At 41.0% G+C, this 19668-nt stretch overlaps 1 protein-coding gene across 1 annotated transcript in view; it reads left to right on the forward strand.

Annotated features, from left to right (window-relative positions):
* Positions 1-15799, forward strand: part of LOC135198310 (glutamic acid-rich protein-like) — a 54089-nt gene extending 38290 nt beyond the window's left edge. The window contains exon 2 of the mRNA XM_064225881.1: positions 15638-15799. Coding sequence (XP_064081951.1) covers positions 15638-15799 — 162 coding nt within the window. The remainder of the gene's footprint in view (positions 1-15637) is intronic.
* The last annotated feature ends 3869 nt before the right edge of the window (positions 15800-19668 follow it).

The raw sequence follows: 19668 nt of genomic DNA on the forward strand, positions 1-19668 counted from the left end.
AATGCGAGTATTTCAGACCATAATGTCATAGAATTAACAGTCCATTCCAAAGCAAGTGAAAACAGAGATAAGCAAGAAATGAAAAAGTGGGAAGGATATGGAAAATACAACTTCTACAGTAAAATATAAAATGGTCAGAAATAAATGAAGAATTAAACAAAGATTGGGATAATATTTTCGTAAGTGATGACATAAAGGTAAATACGGAGATATTATATAAAATATTAGAGAAAATAGTGGATAAATATATACCGAAGAAGAAAAGTAAACATCAGTCATGCATACCAAGAGACAGAAGGATCTTGTTCCAGAAAATCAGAAAGTGGAAAAAAGGTCTAGCAAAAAAAAAAATGCATGGAAAGTTATAGAACTAAAAAGTAAGATAGAAAATGCAGAACAAAAGATTATACAATCAAAAGAAAATGAAAAACGGGACTTGGAAGAAAAAACCCTATTAAATATCAAGCAAAATCCCAAACTATTATACTCATATGCGAAGAAGATGAATAAAAGAAGAATAGAAATAGGCCCTCTAAGAATTGAAGGGAGATTAACGAATGAAAAAAAGGAAATTTGCAACATACTGGCAGAACGATATAAGAGAGAATTCACCCCTAGAATAGATAATGAAGATAATGATATAGAAGTAAGGGATGAAAATAGTGAATATTTAGCTGACATAGATATTAATGAAGCTGATATTGTGCAGGCTATTATGAAATTAAAAATGGAGCTGCTGCAGGGCCTGATGGAATTCCTGCTATTTTGTTAAAGAAAGTAGTTCATTCTATCGCAAAGCCACTTGCAATATTATTAAGACAAAGTGTAGATACAGGCAAGATTTATGATGAGCACAAATTAGCATATATTACCCCTACTTTCAAAAGTGGATCAAGACTAGAGGCAAGTAATTATAGGCCTTGTGAGTCCTCAAATCACATATTATGAAAGTGTATGAAAGGGTAATGAAGAAAAATATTATGAAACTTTAATAAAAAATAATTTGTTTAATAAAGGACAACATGGTTTCGTACCCGGAAAAAGTACACAAACCCAACTGTTAGTCCACCGTGAGAACATATTCAAAAATATGAAAAGCGGAAATGAAACAGATGTGGTTTATTTAGACTTTGCAAAAGCTTTTGATAAAGTAGACTATAATATATTAGCGAAGAAAATTAGAAAACACAATATCGTGGATAAAGTAGGAAGATGGTTAAAAGAATTTTTACACAACAGAAAACAGATAGTTATTGCAAACGACGAGAAATCGGATGAAGCCAAGGTAATATCCGGTGTGCCGCAAGGTACGGTGTTAGCTGCAATACTGTTTGTTATTATGATTGAAGACATAGACAATAATGTTAAGGATTCGGTAGTGAGTAGTTTCGCAGATGACACAAGAATAAGTAGAGAAATTACTTGTGATGAAGATAGGAACGCTCTACAAAGAGACCTTAACAAAGTATATGATTGGGCAGAGGTAAATAGGATGGTATTTAACTCTGATAAATTTGAATCAATAAATTATGGAGACAGAGAAAGAAAGCTATATGCATATAAGGGACCTAATAATGAGACAATCACAAATAAGGAAGCAGTTAAAGACCTTGGTGTGATGATGAATAGGAACATGTTATGCAATGATCAAATAGCAATTCTTTTGGCAAAATGTAAAGCAAAAATGGGAAATGTTGTTACGGCACTTCAAAAACAAGAAAGCTGAACACATGATTATGCTTTATAAAACATATGTTCGTAGTCCACTTGAATATTGCAATATGATATGGTACCCACACTATCAAAAGGATTATTGCACAAATTTAGAGAGTGTACAAAGGTCCTCCTTTACAGCTAGAATAGAAGAAGTTAAAGACCTTGACTACTGGGAAAGACTACAATTCTTAAAATTATATAGTCTAGAAAGGAGAAGAGAACGCTACATGATAATTCAGGCATGGAAACAGATAGAAGGAATAGCAGAAAATATCATGGAACTAAAAATATCAGAAAGAGCAAGCAGAGGTAGATTAATAGTGCCCAAAACTATACCAGGAAAAATAAGGAAAGCACACAGGACATTAATCCACTACGCACCAGCATCGATAATGCAGCGTCTATTCAATGCGTTGCCAGCTCATCTGAGGAATATATCAGGAGTGAGCGTAGATGTGTTTAAGAATAAGCTCGACAAATATCTAAACTGCATCCCAGACCATCCAAGATTGGAAGATGCAAAATATACCGGAAGATGTACTAGCAACTCTCTGGTAGACATTAGAGGTGCCTCACACTGAGGGACCTGGGGCAACCCGAACAAGATGTAAGGTCTGTAAGGTAAGGTCTCTCTCTCTCTCTCTCTCTCTAGCTTCACCCAAAGATGAAATCCCCCTCCCCCTCCCTGTCTGCCTTGCACTCTCCTCGGCCGTTCCTCCGAAGTCTTAAGGAAGAAAAGCCAACGAAGAAGGGCCATCTCCGAATGGGAACCAATCAACCCCCCGAAAACCTTGGCATTCCTCATGCCAGCAGCAGCAGTGGGTAGCAGCAACAGCAGCCACCCCCCCGGGCCTCAAAAAGAAAATATATAAAGATCTCGTCGATTTGTTATTCTGTGTACAAGCCCGTCGCCTAATTAGTTGTCTTGTCCCAACATCAACTGAGTTGATTTATCACGGACGACTCATTAATTATTCTTAATTATTCGCTAATGAGGCACCATGATACTTCATTAGGCATATTTAAAGGTGCGGATTTCTTATTCGGGTTCAGCCCAGTGCCAAGGAGGTGACTCTGCGCTTAGGGGCGACTCAGGGTGTGTGTGTGTGGGGGGGGGGGGGGGGGGGGGGGCGAGAGAGAGAGAGAGAGAGAGAGAGAGAGAGAGAGAGAGAGAGAGAGAGAGATGGGGGTGTGCGGCCTACGCCTCTATGCAAACGTTTAGGCGGCCTTCCACTCTTAAGTAGTTAGCTTGGCAGGATATTACACCCAATAAAGAAACAAACACGAAATGTGGACCGTCTTCCTTTCTCTGACCTCCTTTCATTTGATGCTACACTAAAAAAAACAAAAAAAAGGGGGGGGGGGCGGAGAGGGGAGGCTGGCATTTAAAGGCAGGATTTTATCGAGGGGTTCAACTGCAAACGATGGGCGCAAAAGAGGCGAGAATGTTGTTATTCGGCTCAGTTTTGCTAAACCTAGCTGGGGGAGGATTTAGACCTAAAAGAGACTCAGACGTACGTGGTGTTTGGGTTCTATTCCCTCTATGATTCTCATCAATTAGCAGCTAATGAGACGCTCTGATACTTCATTAGGACTATTCAAGGAGGGATTTCTTACCGCGCTCACTCCGGGAGGAGGAGGAGGAGGAGGAGGAGGAGGAGGAGGAGGAGGAGGAGGAGGAGGAGGAGGCAGGAGGAGGCGGGCGAGGGGATTTCTCTCGACGCGGAATTTCAAGCGCCCATTAGGGAGGTGCGAATGGCGACATATATTAGGACGAGCCGAGTTGTTACTTGTACGCGGAATTGGGTCTTTGGGATAAGCCGGAGGAATTCATGGCATTGCAGGGAGGCATAATGTGCATACTCTCTGACAAGTGTCCTCGTTTCACAAAGATCTTCGGGAGGAGTAACACATATTCATGTTTCGTCGAGATCTTCAAGGTCAGAGTAATTCTATGTATGTATATATGTAGTATCATGACGTATATATACTTACTGTTTTTCAGCAAATATGACTGGGGTCTTGTACCACAGATATTTATGAGCTTATTTACCGCCTGCCTATATCCATCCACCTGCAGGGTGCCAATATCTGTAGGAGTGAAGGAAAAAATGCATCGGTCGTCATAGCATCCTAACTGCTTAATGACTTGGTTGCTGAGAAGCAATAAGGCTATACCCTGCAAAGGGGTGAAAAATACACACACATACATACATACACATATGTGGTGTGTGTGTGTGTGTGTGTGTCTGCGTGTGTGTGTGTGTGTGTGTGTGTGTGTGTGTGTGTGTGTGAAGAAGTAAAAGAGCCAAGACGCTGGAGAAGGGAAAGGAGGACACTTTCAATTCCAAAATGTACCGTTCATTACCATAACGTCCCGCGACCAACAACGCCAACAGCCGCACGAAATTTAGTGGCAAAGTCCGGGAAGCGGATACCCAAGCACAAGGGATGAGTCTCCCTAAAAATAGGTTAATTAAATCGTTCAATATAAACTCATTTCCCTTTCCTCGCAACAATGTTTCCAATTTGCCATAAACAAAAGACTGACGTTTCTGAGAATATACACGCTTGGAGATGGTTGCATTATCGACAACTGTCAAGGTGGTCCAGGGCGCGTGCGAGCGCGCATGCATACGCTTGCACACGCAGACGTGCATACATTTCAAAATCTCTCGTTGGACTCGCCGTCACTCCCCTCACTCTAACTGCGTAACCGAAGAGGGGAAAATGACGTAAGAAAGGCAACTTAGCGCCCACCCCTTCGAAACGGGGCTGAGGGGCGGCATAGTACCCCTAAAGTCTTATGGGTAATTGTGACTGTCTTTATGCAAAACAGAATGCGTTAATTACAGATACGATCCTAGATGCCCAAATTTAAAAAAAAAAAATGTAAAGTCAACGAACAGATACCCACGATCCTCTTCTTTGCAATCGACCACCAAGCAAAACTCGACGCAGGAACTAGCAAACCGTAGAGGAAAGAAGATGATTTAAAAGAGAAAAAAAAAGGAGGGGGCTGAGGGAGGGAAAAAGAAGAGGAAGGAGAAAAGGCAAACGGGAAAACAGGAACCCACCATTAATAGGATCAATACGCTACGTCCTCGGTTGGCCGTCGACGCGTCCTCCTGTGATATTGATCGACTTCTCGTAGTGGGTCCTCACACCTGAAGGATGGGCAGCAACAACTCGAAGGATGTGCCTCTCTGTTTCGTCCAACAAAAAAAGGAGTGGATGTGTTTGCAACATGAAGGAGGAGGAGGAGAAGGAAGTTGGTAACCGAACAGACGAACCTCACAACGAAACTGCGACCGGATACGGAAAGAAAACCCAGGAGCAGGGCGCTCTCGCTCTTAAAGGGCCGGTTTATATTTGGCACTCCGGATGACTCCGCTCGAGTCTCAGGCGTTTGTCCTTGATCCAATTAATTAAGAGGAATTAATCTCTCTCGCGGGAGATGAATGACGCCGTATATGATGCAGGCAATGGCTCCACGCCGCCGCCGAAAAGACGAACTTTGGCTGCCCAGTCCTCCGGTCGAAAACGATGAAAGGGAGAAATCGTTCATATCTATCAACGCGAATACATCGATGAAAAAATCATGACATGTAAAAAAAATTGTTTGAACGAAAATATTAAAGTTTGGTCCTTAAAAAAAAACACTGCTCTTGGCAGCGACGATGCCTTGAAAACTGTATACATTCAAGAAAGATTTCTACTATAGATGTGCTCTTTAGGGGCTGGTTAAAAGAAAAAAAAGAAAAAAAAGGCAGAGAAGTTCCAGACCTTTGAGGACTAACGAACAGCCTTGGGGGTTTTTTCCCCACAAAGACCAGATGTCGGGGTCAATGACCTGAGATTTCACCGGCAGAGCCCTCGAAAAGATATGAAACTTTTAGCGACGACGACGCTGTTGCGTCACCGGATTTTTAAAAACCAGCAAATCAACAAGTGACGTAACATCTGGCTGATCCATACAGGGCAATAAAGTACTGAATGTAACATCAGGGAATCTTTAGGACTCTAATGGAGACATAATAAAAGGGCGAATCGGGTGTAAACTGATAAGTTATTACGAAGCAAAAGTTGGCGACAATTCTGAGTCGACTTTCAGTAGCCTAAATCGGAAGGTCATGGAAACTGACGGCATCAAAAATAATTAACAAGAACTTAAAGTATAAAATTAAAGTTAACTGAAGTTATTATGAGAGCATGTACGAAGCTAAGTTACTTCTTAATACAACATCAGCATTAAATAACTGACGACTAGATACGTGAATCCGGTACCTAGTGTAATTCGTGGAGGTTTATTTCAAACAATTTCAATGGAAATGTGTGGTTCAACTGAGAGAGAGAGAGAGAGAGAGAGAGAGAGAGAGAGAGAGAGAGAGAGAGAGAGAGAGAGAGAGATGCGTGTGTGTGTGGGCGCATATGCATACATACATCCTTACATACATTATATATATATATTAATACATATATAGATATATATATATATATACCGAATATAAGCTATATATATGTGTGTGTGTGTGTGTGTGTATGTATAGAAGATATATAGATAGTCCAGTTCACTTCAGTTCAGTTCATCTGTATTTCATATCTCAGAAACATATTTGATGCAAGGTCAGAGGGAAAGACATAAAAGCCATGAAAGACAACACAAACTATGAAATAACACAAAACAACCATAAATAAACTAAGTAAAGATAGATAGATAGATAGATAGATAGATAGATAGATAGATACAGATAAAATTTGCGTTGACAGACGAAAATTTCAATGGTATAAAGAAGAAGAAGAAGAAGAAAATCGCCAGCATTTTCGCGAGGAATTTCACCGGTAGCGCCGAACAGAAAGGTGACAGGCGCCAGGCGCAGCATCAAAGCAGGTACATTATTCCCCGACACCAGCAATTACAGTTTTTTTCTCTATCTCTCTCTCATGTGCAGAGCGCAATAAAAAGACTAAGTAAGAGGAGGAATAAAAGAAACGAAGGCTTGCGGCAAAGAGATTCCTTCGCACAAGTCTTGGAGAAAATGTGGTGTGACTTGTCTTCTTTCGCAAACATCTACTGCGCAGTAATAATAGTAATAATAATAATAATCATAATAACAATAAACCTACAGTTATGTATCCGTATATTTGTACCCATTTATAGCTGTGGATTTGTTTCTCCATTTCAAGACTCACGCTACTACGAGTATGCCTCTCAATAATAATATTAATAATAATAATAATAACAAATGTTACGATGCACCTTTTCTGTATGAAGTCACAGAAATATTCACAATGAAAAATCATCATGTGCAACTAGAGTAAAAAAATCCATTGGCAGACAACTCAAGTTCACAGAACAGAATTCTTAAAGAAAAGAAATATCAAATACCAAGTTAAAAATGAAGACAAAATCCGTAAAGCAGGTTGATGCGTATATATTTACTACAAGTTTACAGTCGATATATATATATATTATATATATTATATATATATATATATATCACATATATATATGTATATATATATATATGTATATATGATGTATATATATATATATATATATATATATATATATAGATATATATATATACATATATATATATGCGCTCTCGTTTGTACACAGAATTAAATTCCATTAATTTAAAGTCAGATATATATATACAAGCGCTCTCGTTTGTACACAGAATTAAATTCCATTAAGCAACCTCTCAAACAAGCATGTATGGGGAAATCGATACGCACGACCAACACACGTATACATACTTGGCATCTGTGTATAACTTTCATCTCCAACATGGGCGCGTGTGTACATTAGCTCACATACACACGCACACGTACACGTACATTCATACCATACAACGAAGCCAGGGACGAGGGCACAAAATAGGTTGAAGAGTTCAGATTCTGCAGCTTTAATTTACGCTTTACTGGAAAGAGCTATTTGAAGATAACTACGTCATTGAATAAATAGATTAATAAAAATCTTCCACCATCATTCTCCTCTAAAGTGCGTAAGGGGAAAAAGGAAAGAGAGAGAAGGAACGGGCTTCAGGAAGGGAATTAAAAACCCCTCCTCTGGTGTTGTTTGGAAAAAGAAATGGAACAGTTCCCCTGATAAAAAGGGTAGAGTTCCTGCCAGAGAGAGAGAGAGAGAGAGAGAGAGAGAGAGAGAATATTTGAAGATGAAATAGTGTGACATCACACGCTTTAACGGAAAATTGACAAGATTTCTAAGAAGCCTGCCTTGTAATTGAGAGAGAGAGAGAGAGAGAGAGAGAGAGAGAGAGAGGAGAGAGAGAGAGAGAGATAATCAAAACGAAAACGTGGAAGGACATTCAAGGTGTGTACAATCAGCCAAGTTCCACTGAAGGCAAAATCCCTCTCTCCCCGTCGTTCTTTATGCCAAGGTTCTTTTACTACTCTCCTATTCCAACCATCAGTCTAGCATTGTTTATTCTTCTCCTCCCCGTCCTTTCTCTGTCCGTCGATGCACAACCCACCGTGAATAGGACCCTGAAGCCAATTACCATCTCACCTTCGCACCTTGATCTGCGAGAAAAGGAGAGGAGAAAAGGAAGGCGCAGAAGGAGAACCGTTGTCTCCTCTGAGGATGAGAGAAAAGCACAACCGACGCAGGAGGAATTGCTTGCCAACCGGTGAGAGAGAGAGAGAGAGAGAGTACATATACATATCTACGCGAAGTTTTAATCTCATGAGTCCACAAACAGGTACATCATAGAGAGAGAGAGAGAGAGAGAGAGAGCCTAAGCATGTTCTTCAAGATTAATATTGAAAGTTGATGGTGATGGCTACCTATAACCACCTATGAGTACACCGCTGGGCGTAATCTAGAAGCGACTGTAACCGTTTCAATCATTCTTTTTATTTTACCTTTGAAAGTGTCACACAGCGGATGCAGCCAATGAGAGGCCAGAGATTGATGTGCGCATGAGGTGACATCATAGGGGCCTTTTAGCGTAGGCACTCAACGCTGGCTGAAACAAAAAGTAGCAAACTTTCAGCGGGGGGAGAGGTGTAGAAAGTGCCTAAACTTTCTCGCCTTTCATACGAGAACTTTTTGTACTTTACGCAATCATTCTCAGTTTTGTATCGTTCTCTCCCTGAAATCTCTCCAAAATGACCACCAAGGGAAAGCTTACGGGCATGATCAACACCACTTGCGTTCACCACTGGAAATTAAAATTCACAACATTGGGGAATTACGGTTAACCATCATCCAATGACAACTGTCTTCCCACTGGCTCTCACTTGATATACACACTCAGATGAAAACAAATTTTGCTCTTACGCATATTCTTCCCGTTGCAAAACGACGCCCTACGAAGGACCCCCCGAATCCAATTTTCCTTCACGAGATATGTTTGACTATTTTATAAGGATCTGTTTCAAAATTTCAACTCTAATTGCCTGCCTCTGTTGAAGAGCTCTGGCTGCCTGTGTTCGTCTCCTCTTTCGGTATTTCCCATTACTTTTCGAATCTATATTTATCTTTCGCATGAACACCATATTCTTTGGAAGCCTGAATTTGAAGCCAATGGTGCTTGTTCCATATGAATAGGGTGCATCTTCTGAATTAATAATAATTTTGCTTGTATTATACTGAGCTGTAATTTTCTCCCTTTATCCGAAAAACCAGGGATGCAGAATGTTGCAGAAAAATAAACGAAGTCCATTCCGAGCAATATCGAGCAAGGTCCCTTTGCACAACCTGTAAAAAAGTTAACCTTATCATCTTGAAGGCCTTGACTCCGGTGCCTTCCCATCTACTGGGAAAAAGAAAAAGGGACTTTTCTTAAATAAAAAAAAATGTGATAACAGACGCAAAGCAACGACACCAAGAAATGGAAACGGAGAAGTGGGGTGCTAACGGGGGGACGCGGGGGGCGTGAGTCCGAGAGAGAATAGAAGAAGCTTATAGGGGCAGAGGGGAGAGAGCAGGGGAAGAAGAAAGAAGGGGAAAAGGCGACACATGAGCACGGAAAATTCACAAGTGCGAGAGATTTTTGTTTAAGTAAACAAGCAATCCCATGTTTATACCTGCTTCCTCCTCCGACGACATCGGGACGTGTCCTGAGAAACATAGGCTAGATTTGGTCTCTGTCTTCCTTGTCCAATTTTCTCTCTCTCTCTCTCTCTCTCTCTCTCTCTCTCTCTCTCTCTCTCTCTCTCAAAGCCTCTTCCCCTCCGCCCCCTCCCTCTTATACTTCTCTTACGCTGTGTTTTCTCGGTAGTTTCCAATCCCTCATTTTCCTACGTTCTTATAACTCACTCCATTTGATTGCACTCTTCAAGTACCTAGTATATTTCTTTTTCATCCATTTTCCGCCACAACCCTCAACCCGTTTCCAACCTGTTTCCATTTACATTTCCACTGTGTTCCTCGTCTCTTTTCCCGTTCCCCGTTTTCGAGTGCATACTCACGCACGCACGCACTCACGAACATGCAGACTCTCGCCCACAAGCGACACTCGAGGGCAAAGATTGGATTATGGAAAACCCTGTTTGACTGAGGTGATCGAATTTCTGTCAGAAATATATATTCCCTCGCTATAACATTTTCGTTCGTTTTCCCATTCCCCTCATTCTGCGTCATCGGCAATATACTATGAGGGGCATTTTCTTAATGCTCTCTCTCTCTCTCTCTCTCTCTCTCTCTCTCAAGTTCTCCCTTGCCGCGTCGTTTTTCCAACGCGTAACTTCAAATGCTGTTAGAATGACCTCTCTCTCTCTCTCTCTCTCTCTCTCTCTCTCTCTCTCTCTCTCTCTCTGCCTTCCTTACTTATAACACCACAGCAATGCAATCCGTTTGACCGTTGGTGTTTAATGAAATTCACTGAACGAAAGTTTTCTTTTTCCACTTTTCACTTTCTCTGTCTTTCGTTCGAATCAGGAAACTTTGGATGAGTTCTGAGACTAAATGTTCAACATTTAATGAAAGAGGAAATGGAGATGTATTCCAGGTAAATATCTTATTTCGGCCAGTTCCGGCATTTGCAGACAATATGCACACATGCGTTGCCTTCCGCGAGGTACGATTCCTGATTGTGATTCCAAGATTTTATTAAACTCCACAGAAGTTCTCTCTCTCTCTCTCTCTCTCTCTCTCTCTCTCTCTCTCTCTCTCTCTCTCTATATATATATATATATATATATATATATATATATATATATATATATATATATATAGATATATAATGTGTGTGTATAGTGCATGCGTGCGTGCGTGCGCAGTAAGAATGCAGACGTAAACAAGCAACCGAGGACAAAAGCCCTTAGTGTCAACATCTTATCTGTCTTTTTTCAAGGGAGCTATCGGTCTCTCGCAAGGTCTTCTTCACCTGCTTCTTTCTGCCTGGCTGACCAGGGGCTCCTCACCTCTCACTGAGAAAGATCTCTGACTTCCGAAGTCACCGAGGGGTGAAGGTGAGAGTTGGGGGGGGGGGGGGACATGTGAGGAGACCGCTGGAATTGAGATGCCGAGGCGAAACCGAGATAGGGAGGAAGTGTAGAGTGCTTTGGGGGGTGGGGGGGGCGGGGGGGGGGGAACAGCTTCCGTCTCTTCTTTTCCCCCATCAAGAGAAAGGCTTGGCTCTTCGAAGGGTGGTTAGGTGTTCCGCAGGATATAATTTCATGTTACTTGAAAATTGGACCAATATCTGTATGTTTCAGTAATTGTGAAATGTTTTATCAATCGGTTCATAACAAATTAATATGTACTATGATAAATACCAATTAAAGTCTGATAATGTACATTAAGAAGGAAAATACTTTTATAGCGTAAGAAACAGCTTGAAAAAAAGGCATTATATTCACAAGTATTACATGGGCTCCCATGACAGTCTTCATAGAGGTTATTACGTTTCCAACACAGGCTTTTATTCCGTTTCCTAAATTACATGGAAAGTAGAAATTATCTGAGGACTATGAAGGAAACCGGAAATGGGAAATAATAACAGATATGCAGATTGATAAAATAAACGAATAGGTATAGGAGATGAATGAACAAATAAAATTATTAAAGATTTTTTTTTCACCTACTTCCATATCAAAATGGAAATTACGATGATCGTATAAGAGAGACTACTTCACAGCCCAACCTCTCTCTCTCTCTCTCTCTCTCTCTCTCTCTCTCTCTCTCTCTCTCTCTCTCTCTCTCTCTCTCTCCTCTGAGGCAGCCATGAAACCAAGCAGAGACGAGACGCGAATATATTTACGACGAGAGAAGAGAACTTTGAACCGACCAGTGGTCGCATCGAAGGTGACAAGGACTTTGCAAGTAAAAATGGGACGAGAGCTGCAGGAAGGTTACGAGAGAGATGTGAGAAAGAGAGTAACACAGGTTCCTGTGAGGTTACGAGGTTCTATAGAGCAGGAGTGAGTGATTAGGGTAAGGTGACTAGGGTTGTTATAAGGAGTTGCATTATTAAGGTGACGTGAGTTCTATGAGATGAGGTGACAAGATGACGAGACTTTTGGGATTGAATTGAATATAGTAGAATTTAGGCCAAAGACCAAACACTGGTACCTAACAAGTCAGTCAGCGATGAAACGGAAAGTGACACTAAGAAGGTTTGAAAGGTGTAACAAGAGGAAAACCTCACAGTTGCACTATGAATCAACCGTTGGGAGAGGGTGGAAAGTAAGATGGCATAAAGAGAATATGAAAGGAGCTACAGTGCAAAGGTCGGAAGGGGTTGCAGCTAGGGGCCGAAGGCACGCTGCAAAGAACCTTAAGTAATGCTTACAGTGCACCTCTAACCTCCCTACGGGAAAGACCTTTAGGAGAACAACGTGAGCTTTGCGAATAAGGTGTCAAGGATGGGACGAGTTGAGGAAGGGGCAAAGAAAAGTGTACCTCACTCCGCTGATTGAAGAAGAGTCGATGATATTCGGGATGATACATGATACGAGTGGAATCAACCCCGGTAATTCATTATCAAAACGTTGTATCCTACGACAAATAACAATGAAAACGTTATATCTTACGACTAACTAATAATTTAATAATAATGATAATTTGCGATACATCTGAATTGAGGACAGAAATTTTGCTTTTCATAAAAATGGGATCTGGATTTCGCTCTCTCTCGCTGAAGTTGAGGACTAGAGATATACATTGCTTTCAATCCGGCGCAGACGTCACTCAGCTTCAAATCAAATCAAGTTGAAGATTTATGGCGCATCAACGTTCGGCCGCAGAAAGTGCTAACCAAACGAGAGCTGGGGAGGTGGTGATGGGGGGGTGGGGGGGGGGGGGGGGGGGTTGGGGGGGGGGGGGGGTTACATGCAGATATATAAGAAGGCACCGTGCAATCTTGCGTCGTGATTGGTGCATATTTCAGGCCTTCCAACCAATCAGACAAATCACGGACGTGATTTATACCCTTCGAATACCATTTAGGATGATGTTTCGAATGCCATTCACAAGGTATCATTGAGATGAACAGCCTTTTATTTTATTTTCTTTTAGAGAGAGAGAGATCGGAAATATCATTGAGATGAACAGCCTCTTTTTTTTTTTTTTTTTTTTTTTTTTTATTTTTTTTTTTTTTTTTTTTTTTTTTTTTTTTATATATATAATGCATCAATATCCTCTTCCTCTTCAGCAGAAACCCGGCGAAGAGACAGATTCCGCCCCTGTTGGGAAATCTTTAAGCCTGGGCCGTTTCGAGGAATTAGGCAGACACTGACAGAAACTTCTTGTGTAAAACTTAAACTGATAAATATGCGTTACTTCAGTCTGTACGATGAAGAATTTAATTTCTTCCGCGTTTCTTTCCCAGCCAGATGAATGTGTGCATACATAACGTACAGATATAAATGTCTTTTGCCAATACTCTGCACGCACGCACATTCATATATATATATATATACATATATATATATATAATATATATATATATATAATATATATAATATCTATATATAGTAAACACACACACATATATATATATATATATTAAATAAAAGTGCGTGTGCGGAGAGTATAACTTTGTGTCTGTCTGTGTGTGTTTAATAACAACAGTCAAGTTTCATTTCCCATTCATAATTATAGCAATACACATACCTATATTCTATCCATCCCTGTACACGACTAAAATACAAACAAAAAACACTTGCATATAAAAGCCTAAACTCAAACGCAAACAAACAAACCAGAATAAATAAAAAAAAGGTCTCTCACGACCTCCCAGAGCATCGCCTTACGGACGATTCCTGCTTTGTATTCCTTTCGGCATCTAAGCGTAAATGCGGTTCGCTGATTCGCTTTCACGATAAAGGTTAGGCAGCAATGCGCTCACGGTCAAACAGAAGATATAATTTCAGTTCTTGGTGCCTCTCTCTCTCTCTCTCTCTCTCTCTCTCTCTCTCTCTCTCTCTCTCTCTCTCTTCAGCACCGTTAGGAGGATGTTTCCAAGCACACATTTTCAGCATCTCTCTCTCTCTCTCTCTCTCCTCTCTCTCTCTCTCTCTCTCTCTCTCTCTCTCTTCACTGTTTGGTTGTTCTCAAGCACATTTCTTCAGCATCCCTCTCCCTCCCTTCCTGAATATCCCCCCCCCATACCCCATTCCCCCAATACCCCTTCCCAAACAACCTTGGTTGTATCCAGCTACATTAGTAATAGGAAATAATCCATAGTTTGTGAAGCTTTCCCGGAAAATGTGCATATCTTTATCTACATACTTCATCGTGTCTTCCAATCTCGGATTTAGGCATTCCTCTTCACACCTCGCCGCCTACAGTGTGCCTTGTTATAGGTCATTAGCAGCGATACTTTTGCCAGCGCTGCATTGCCTCTTGCAAATTTCTTCAACAAATTTCTTCAACAAAATTTGATATATTCTTATCTCGCTGTCCAACTTCTTTTACTTCATCTTGGGTCAGCCGTCACCTTCCATTCGAGATATTAAAAAAAACAAGCTGAGATGAGCTCTCTAGGCTAGAAATACCCTTAGCATTGGTCAGAAAAGTATAGTTTGGTTCCCAGGTTGGACGACGCCCTGCAAAAACTGGAGTTAAATGGATACTACACACCGCGTTTTATAAAGAAGGATTATAATGTATATATTTCTCTATCTCGAATATTACCAATGCTACTGTTAGTATTACCTCTCCGCCTCCCCACCGTCTCATCTCAAGGTTAAAACCTAGCGATAAAAATAATTGGAAAAATCAATGATTGGAAATAAGCTTAGCCACCACGAAATTAAAGCGGCCCAATAATGGTTGTCCAATTAACGTAATTACGCCGAAAGCACTTCTATCTCGCTGCGACGAAATCTGCTAATCATAGTTTTATTCGTAATTCTCTCTCTCTCTCTCTCTCTCTCTCTCTCTCTCTCTCTCTCTCTCTCTCTCTCTCTCGTAGCTTAGCTGCCATTCCTCTCTCTTTATCTTCCTTATAAATAAAATTCCTCTCTCTCTCTCTCTCTCTCTCTCTCTCTCCTCTCTCTCTCTCTCTCTGTCGTAGCTTAGCTGCCATTCCTCTCTCTTTATCTTCCTTATAAATAAAATTCCCCTCTCTCTCTCTCTCTCTCTTCTCTCTCTCTCTCTCTCTCTCTCTCTCTCTCTCTCTCTCTCTGTAGCTTAGCTGCCTTTTCTCTCTCTCTTTATCTTCCTTATGAATAGAATTCATCTCTCTCTCTCTCTCTCTCTCTCTCTCTCTCTCTCTCTCTCTCTCTCTCTCCAGACGCTTCCATAAACTACGTCCAAACCGCCACCAAGCATTGGACAATCACCTGCCTCCAGATGATTAGTTTGAAACAATCGTTAGCTGTTCCTCTGCCATTAATGATCAGTGTTAATAACAGATAACAGTTCGCAGGACGAACTAATTGGAAGACAGACAACTTGGCTGCTGGGCTTTAATAAGCTCTAAAGGCTTGTCATCGTTATTAGGAGGAGGAGGAGGAGGAGGAGGAGGAGGAGGAGGGAGGAGGAGGAGGAGGGAGGCGGGAGGAGGAGGAGGAGGAGGAGGAGGAAGGAAGTAAGGAAGGAGGAGGAAGAAGAAGTAGTTCCCACTGCAAGTTCAAGGCGCTGCAGGAAGTGGGGATTAACTAACTGATTTGTTTACCGAATCTAGCGTCGCAACCTCAGAGGTCGTCGACGAAAGGGGAGGTCTAGAGGAGGTCTTGCGTTTGGTTTCGGGGTTTCCAAAGGGGTAAATATTACCGCGAGAGGCATTTCCTTAGGAAATGAGGTTTGTCAGAGAAGATCTGATCAAGAGTTTTATCCCGCTGGAGGGAGAATTACTTCATACAGGCCATCCCAATTCAGTTCTGCTAAGAGAGAGAGAGAGAGAGAGAGAGAGAGAGAGAGAGAGAGAGAGAGAGAGAGAGAGAGAGAGGGTATTTTGGAAGTAGTCATCACTCACGTCTGTTATTTTTCAACAATCTCTCCGCTACCACTCCAGACCCACAACAGTTATCTCAAAACCAGGTATATAATTCACTGCTTAGGTCAACAGAGGTACGACAGAGCTTTCAGGAAACTGGCATAAATCACTTCCGTTCTTACTCAGGATCGAACTCGGGACTCGTTAGTGAGGCTACGCTGAAACAACTTGACCAAAGAGCCCAGAGAGAGAGAGAGAGAGAGAGAGAGAGAGAGAGAGAGAGAGAGAGAGAGAGAGAGAGAGAGAGACTGCAACACACTTGTTGCAGCTGAACCATGACACACACAAACCCAGTTTCGTTCCGCAATAATGGACAAATAATTATTTATTAATAAATACCTTCAATGCCTATCCCCATGTCCCCTTAAGTGATACCAGACTCCCACTTCCTCGGTGGAAGGGAAACCGTGAAATTCTCAGAACAAGTAGGTTGGCAGAGGGTTCCGGAGACTCTGGTGGTAGGGCTGGTGGTAGGGTGGTAGATAAAAAAAAAAAAAAAAAAGCCAAGTTCAGTGACGCTAACATTGGTGATGCTTCATGTCGGATTAAAAGGATAACTGTGGAATTTTAGGTCAGTAAATGTATAATCTCAAAACAAGCTCAATTAACCTTATCTTAATTGTTGTGTATTGCTCCAAAAGTACTTAATTATTGTGTATTGCTCCAATTTCCTCGATATTGCTTTGTACATAGCTCCAAAATGCTGCTAAAATTGATAATAATGATGCTTCAAGTCGGATTAAAAGGATAGCTGTGGAATTTGAGGTCAGTAAACAGTACAGACATCCTACACATCATTCACAATTCTTCCCTTGGCTTTCCCTTATTATCCTTCCCCCTCCACAGACTTCGCAGACCAAACACTATAGTAGTCTTTCCTCTCCTACAGAACCTCTGATTTCCTACACTTTCTCTCATTTCCGCCCAATAGGATTTTGTATGATGCAGGTGAGAGAGAAGAATCAAAACAAGGTGATTTAAAAGTTAAGCCAACACGCCGGCTAGCAATAACAACAAAATAGAATATTCTCTTGCCGTAAAATTCCATTTCATATTTTAACGAACCGCAAATCTGGTCACGATTTTTCAAATAAAGCTATAAATGAGCAGTCTATCTATCCATCCCTCTGTCTGTCTGTCATTCATCTCCAACTCATGCGATTTCATTAAAGTGAAAAAGGAACCTTTCTTTTTCGCTTTATGAACTCATTTCACAAGGGAATTATTCCACACCACTTGCAGGAAAATACAGTAATTTAATACGAAGAAATTCAGAACGTCAATTTCCCTGCTTATCTTTCCTCGTGCAATTAAAATGGACATTTAATCGATTAGACAGGTCACTGGTCACCCTCCTCAAGAAGACAGATGCCGTCACTGGTTTCTGGCGGGGGAAGGGGGGGGGGGGGGAAGGTGCGTGCTGGGGTTTTATAATCTTAGTCAGCCTGATTACTTTCGACGGGAGGACATATCGGACGTTGGACACTTCCCCTGATGTGTCCATCCGATTCCGAGAGGCAGTTGCAAATCTCCTGCAAGCAAAATCTTTCTTTATGTCGGTGTCGTTTCTTTTTTTTTTTTTTTTTTTGAGACACGGCGAAGACATATTGGACACCAAGGTCCGGCAGGTTCCGTATCACAGAGAGACATTTCCTGCTGGATATTCGGCAACGCTTCGGACATGTGTCAACTCAACGGCTTGGCGAAAAGTCACCTCATCATGTCCCGCCGTCCGCTCCTCTGAAAACCTAAAATGATGTGAGGTCCTATCATTAACGACCCAATTTAAGGACGACTTCCAGATGTCAGTATAATGGTCATGACTTTGACGATGATAAGGTGCGTCAGGGCTTCTTCGGAGGTCTCCTTGACTTCTTAGAAAATATCATAACATGCCCTTAACCTACAACGACTATCTTCATTATAAATTCTCTCTCTCTTCTCTCTCTGTCTATATATATATATATAATATATATATATATATATATATATCTATATATATATACTACACATATTATATCTATATATATATATATATATATATATATATATAAATATATATAACTTAGATAAATATCATATAAGTTTATATTTATATATAGTATATATATATATATATATATATATATATATATATCTTAACATATATATTTTACATATTTATACTTATATTTATGTGTGTATGTTGAATTTCTTTCTATCTCTAGTGCATGCAGTTTACATATTATATATATATATATATATATATATATATATATATATCTATAATATATATATATATATATATGGTACAGACCGTACTCAATCCCCCCCCCCCCAATGAAATCTCTTTCGTGAGAGAGAGAGAGAGAGAGACTGTAGGACACCCCTTTTATGAACAGAAACGGCTGATTTCTCAGTATGATTGTGATCGTAAAGGGGAAAGATATAGTTCGCAGGCGAGCTTGTTTATGAGGTGGATGGTTAGCGGTCGTTATAAATGGTTCATAACGCACGTTGTTTGTCGCTCTCGGGCTAACAGCAGCCGCCTGGGCTCACATTGGCCGCCTCCTGTTCCCTGAAATATTGGCATCGCTCATCAAGGGAGCTTTCTCTCTCTCTCTCTCTCTCTCTCTCTCTCTCTCTCTCTCGTCTACTCCTCTCTCTCCCCCCCTGTCCTCTCCCTTCAATGCAGTTGTCCAGCATGCACCGGACGGCAAGATTAACGAGGGATCCCGATTATGATTTAACCATCAAGGGCTGAAAGGTGAACAGCAGCCCAAAGCCCGCCACCAGAAGAGGCGTGTTGCCGACACCACCACCACCAGCCCGAGCGAAGTCGAGAGTGCACACGTCAGGAGGAGGAGGCCAGCCCTCGGCGTGTGACGTAAGAGAAGCAGCACATCAACGATATTAAACCCGGGTCGTGAAAAAAGCGAAGAAAATATGTATGGACATTGTTCACATTATGAGATTTGATGCTCCCCGCAGCACTATTATACCTCTAGCGGAGGCGGCGGACGTTGAATGAATGCTGGTAATCTGAACGAGGGTTTGCTCCTTAATAGTAAATTCCGTTGCGAAAAAGAAATATCATAGTTATGCTTGCAATATATATATATACATATAATTACATATATTATTTTAACCAGAATTATTCAAATTATATTTTACACTGCATGAATTTGTAAGTCAGGTTTTTTCTTTAACCTCCCCCATTCAAATGAGCTGATCATAAATGGATAAAGTGGACAGGTGATTTCTACGTATTAAAGGTAAATATATTTTCATTTCATATGCGTTTGAGAAAAATGTGCATGTATATGTGTGAGAGAGAAGGATGGAAACGTGGAACCCGTATCGACTAAACTTCCAAGAAAGGTTCTTTTTTTTTCAGTCTCAACCCAGTCTCAACACGGGAACCCGCCACCCACCACCCTTCTCCCCCCCCCCCCCCCCCCCCCCCCAACCATCCCCTTAATATTAGCTCTTTATACGACATTTAAAACCAAAAACGAACGAAAGAAGGAAATTTGACTACAAAGCAAAGAGTGAA

This window comes from Macrobrachium nipponense, chromosome 22, assembly GCF_015104395.2.
Source record: "Macrobrachium nipponense isolate FS-2020 chromosome 22, ASM1510439v2, whole genome shotgun sequence".
In the NCBI taxonomy this organism is placed as follows: domain Eukaryota; kingdom Metazoa; phylum Arthropoda; class Malacostraca; order Decapoda; family Palaemonidae; genus Macrobrachium; species Macrobrachium nipponense.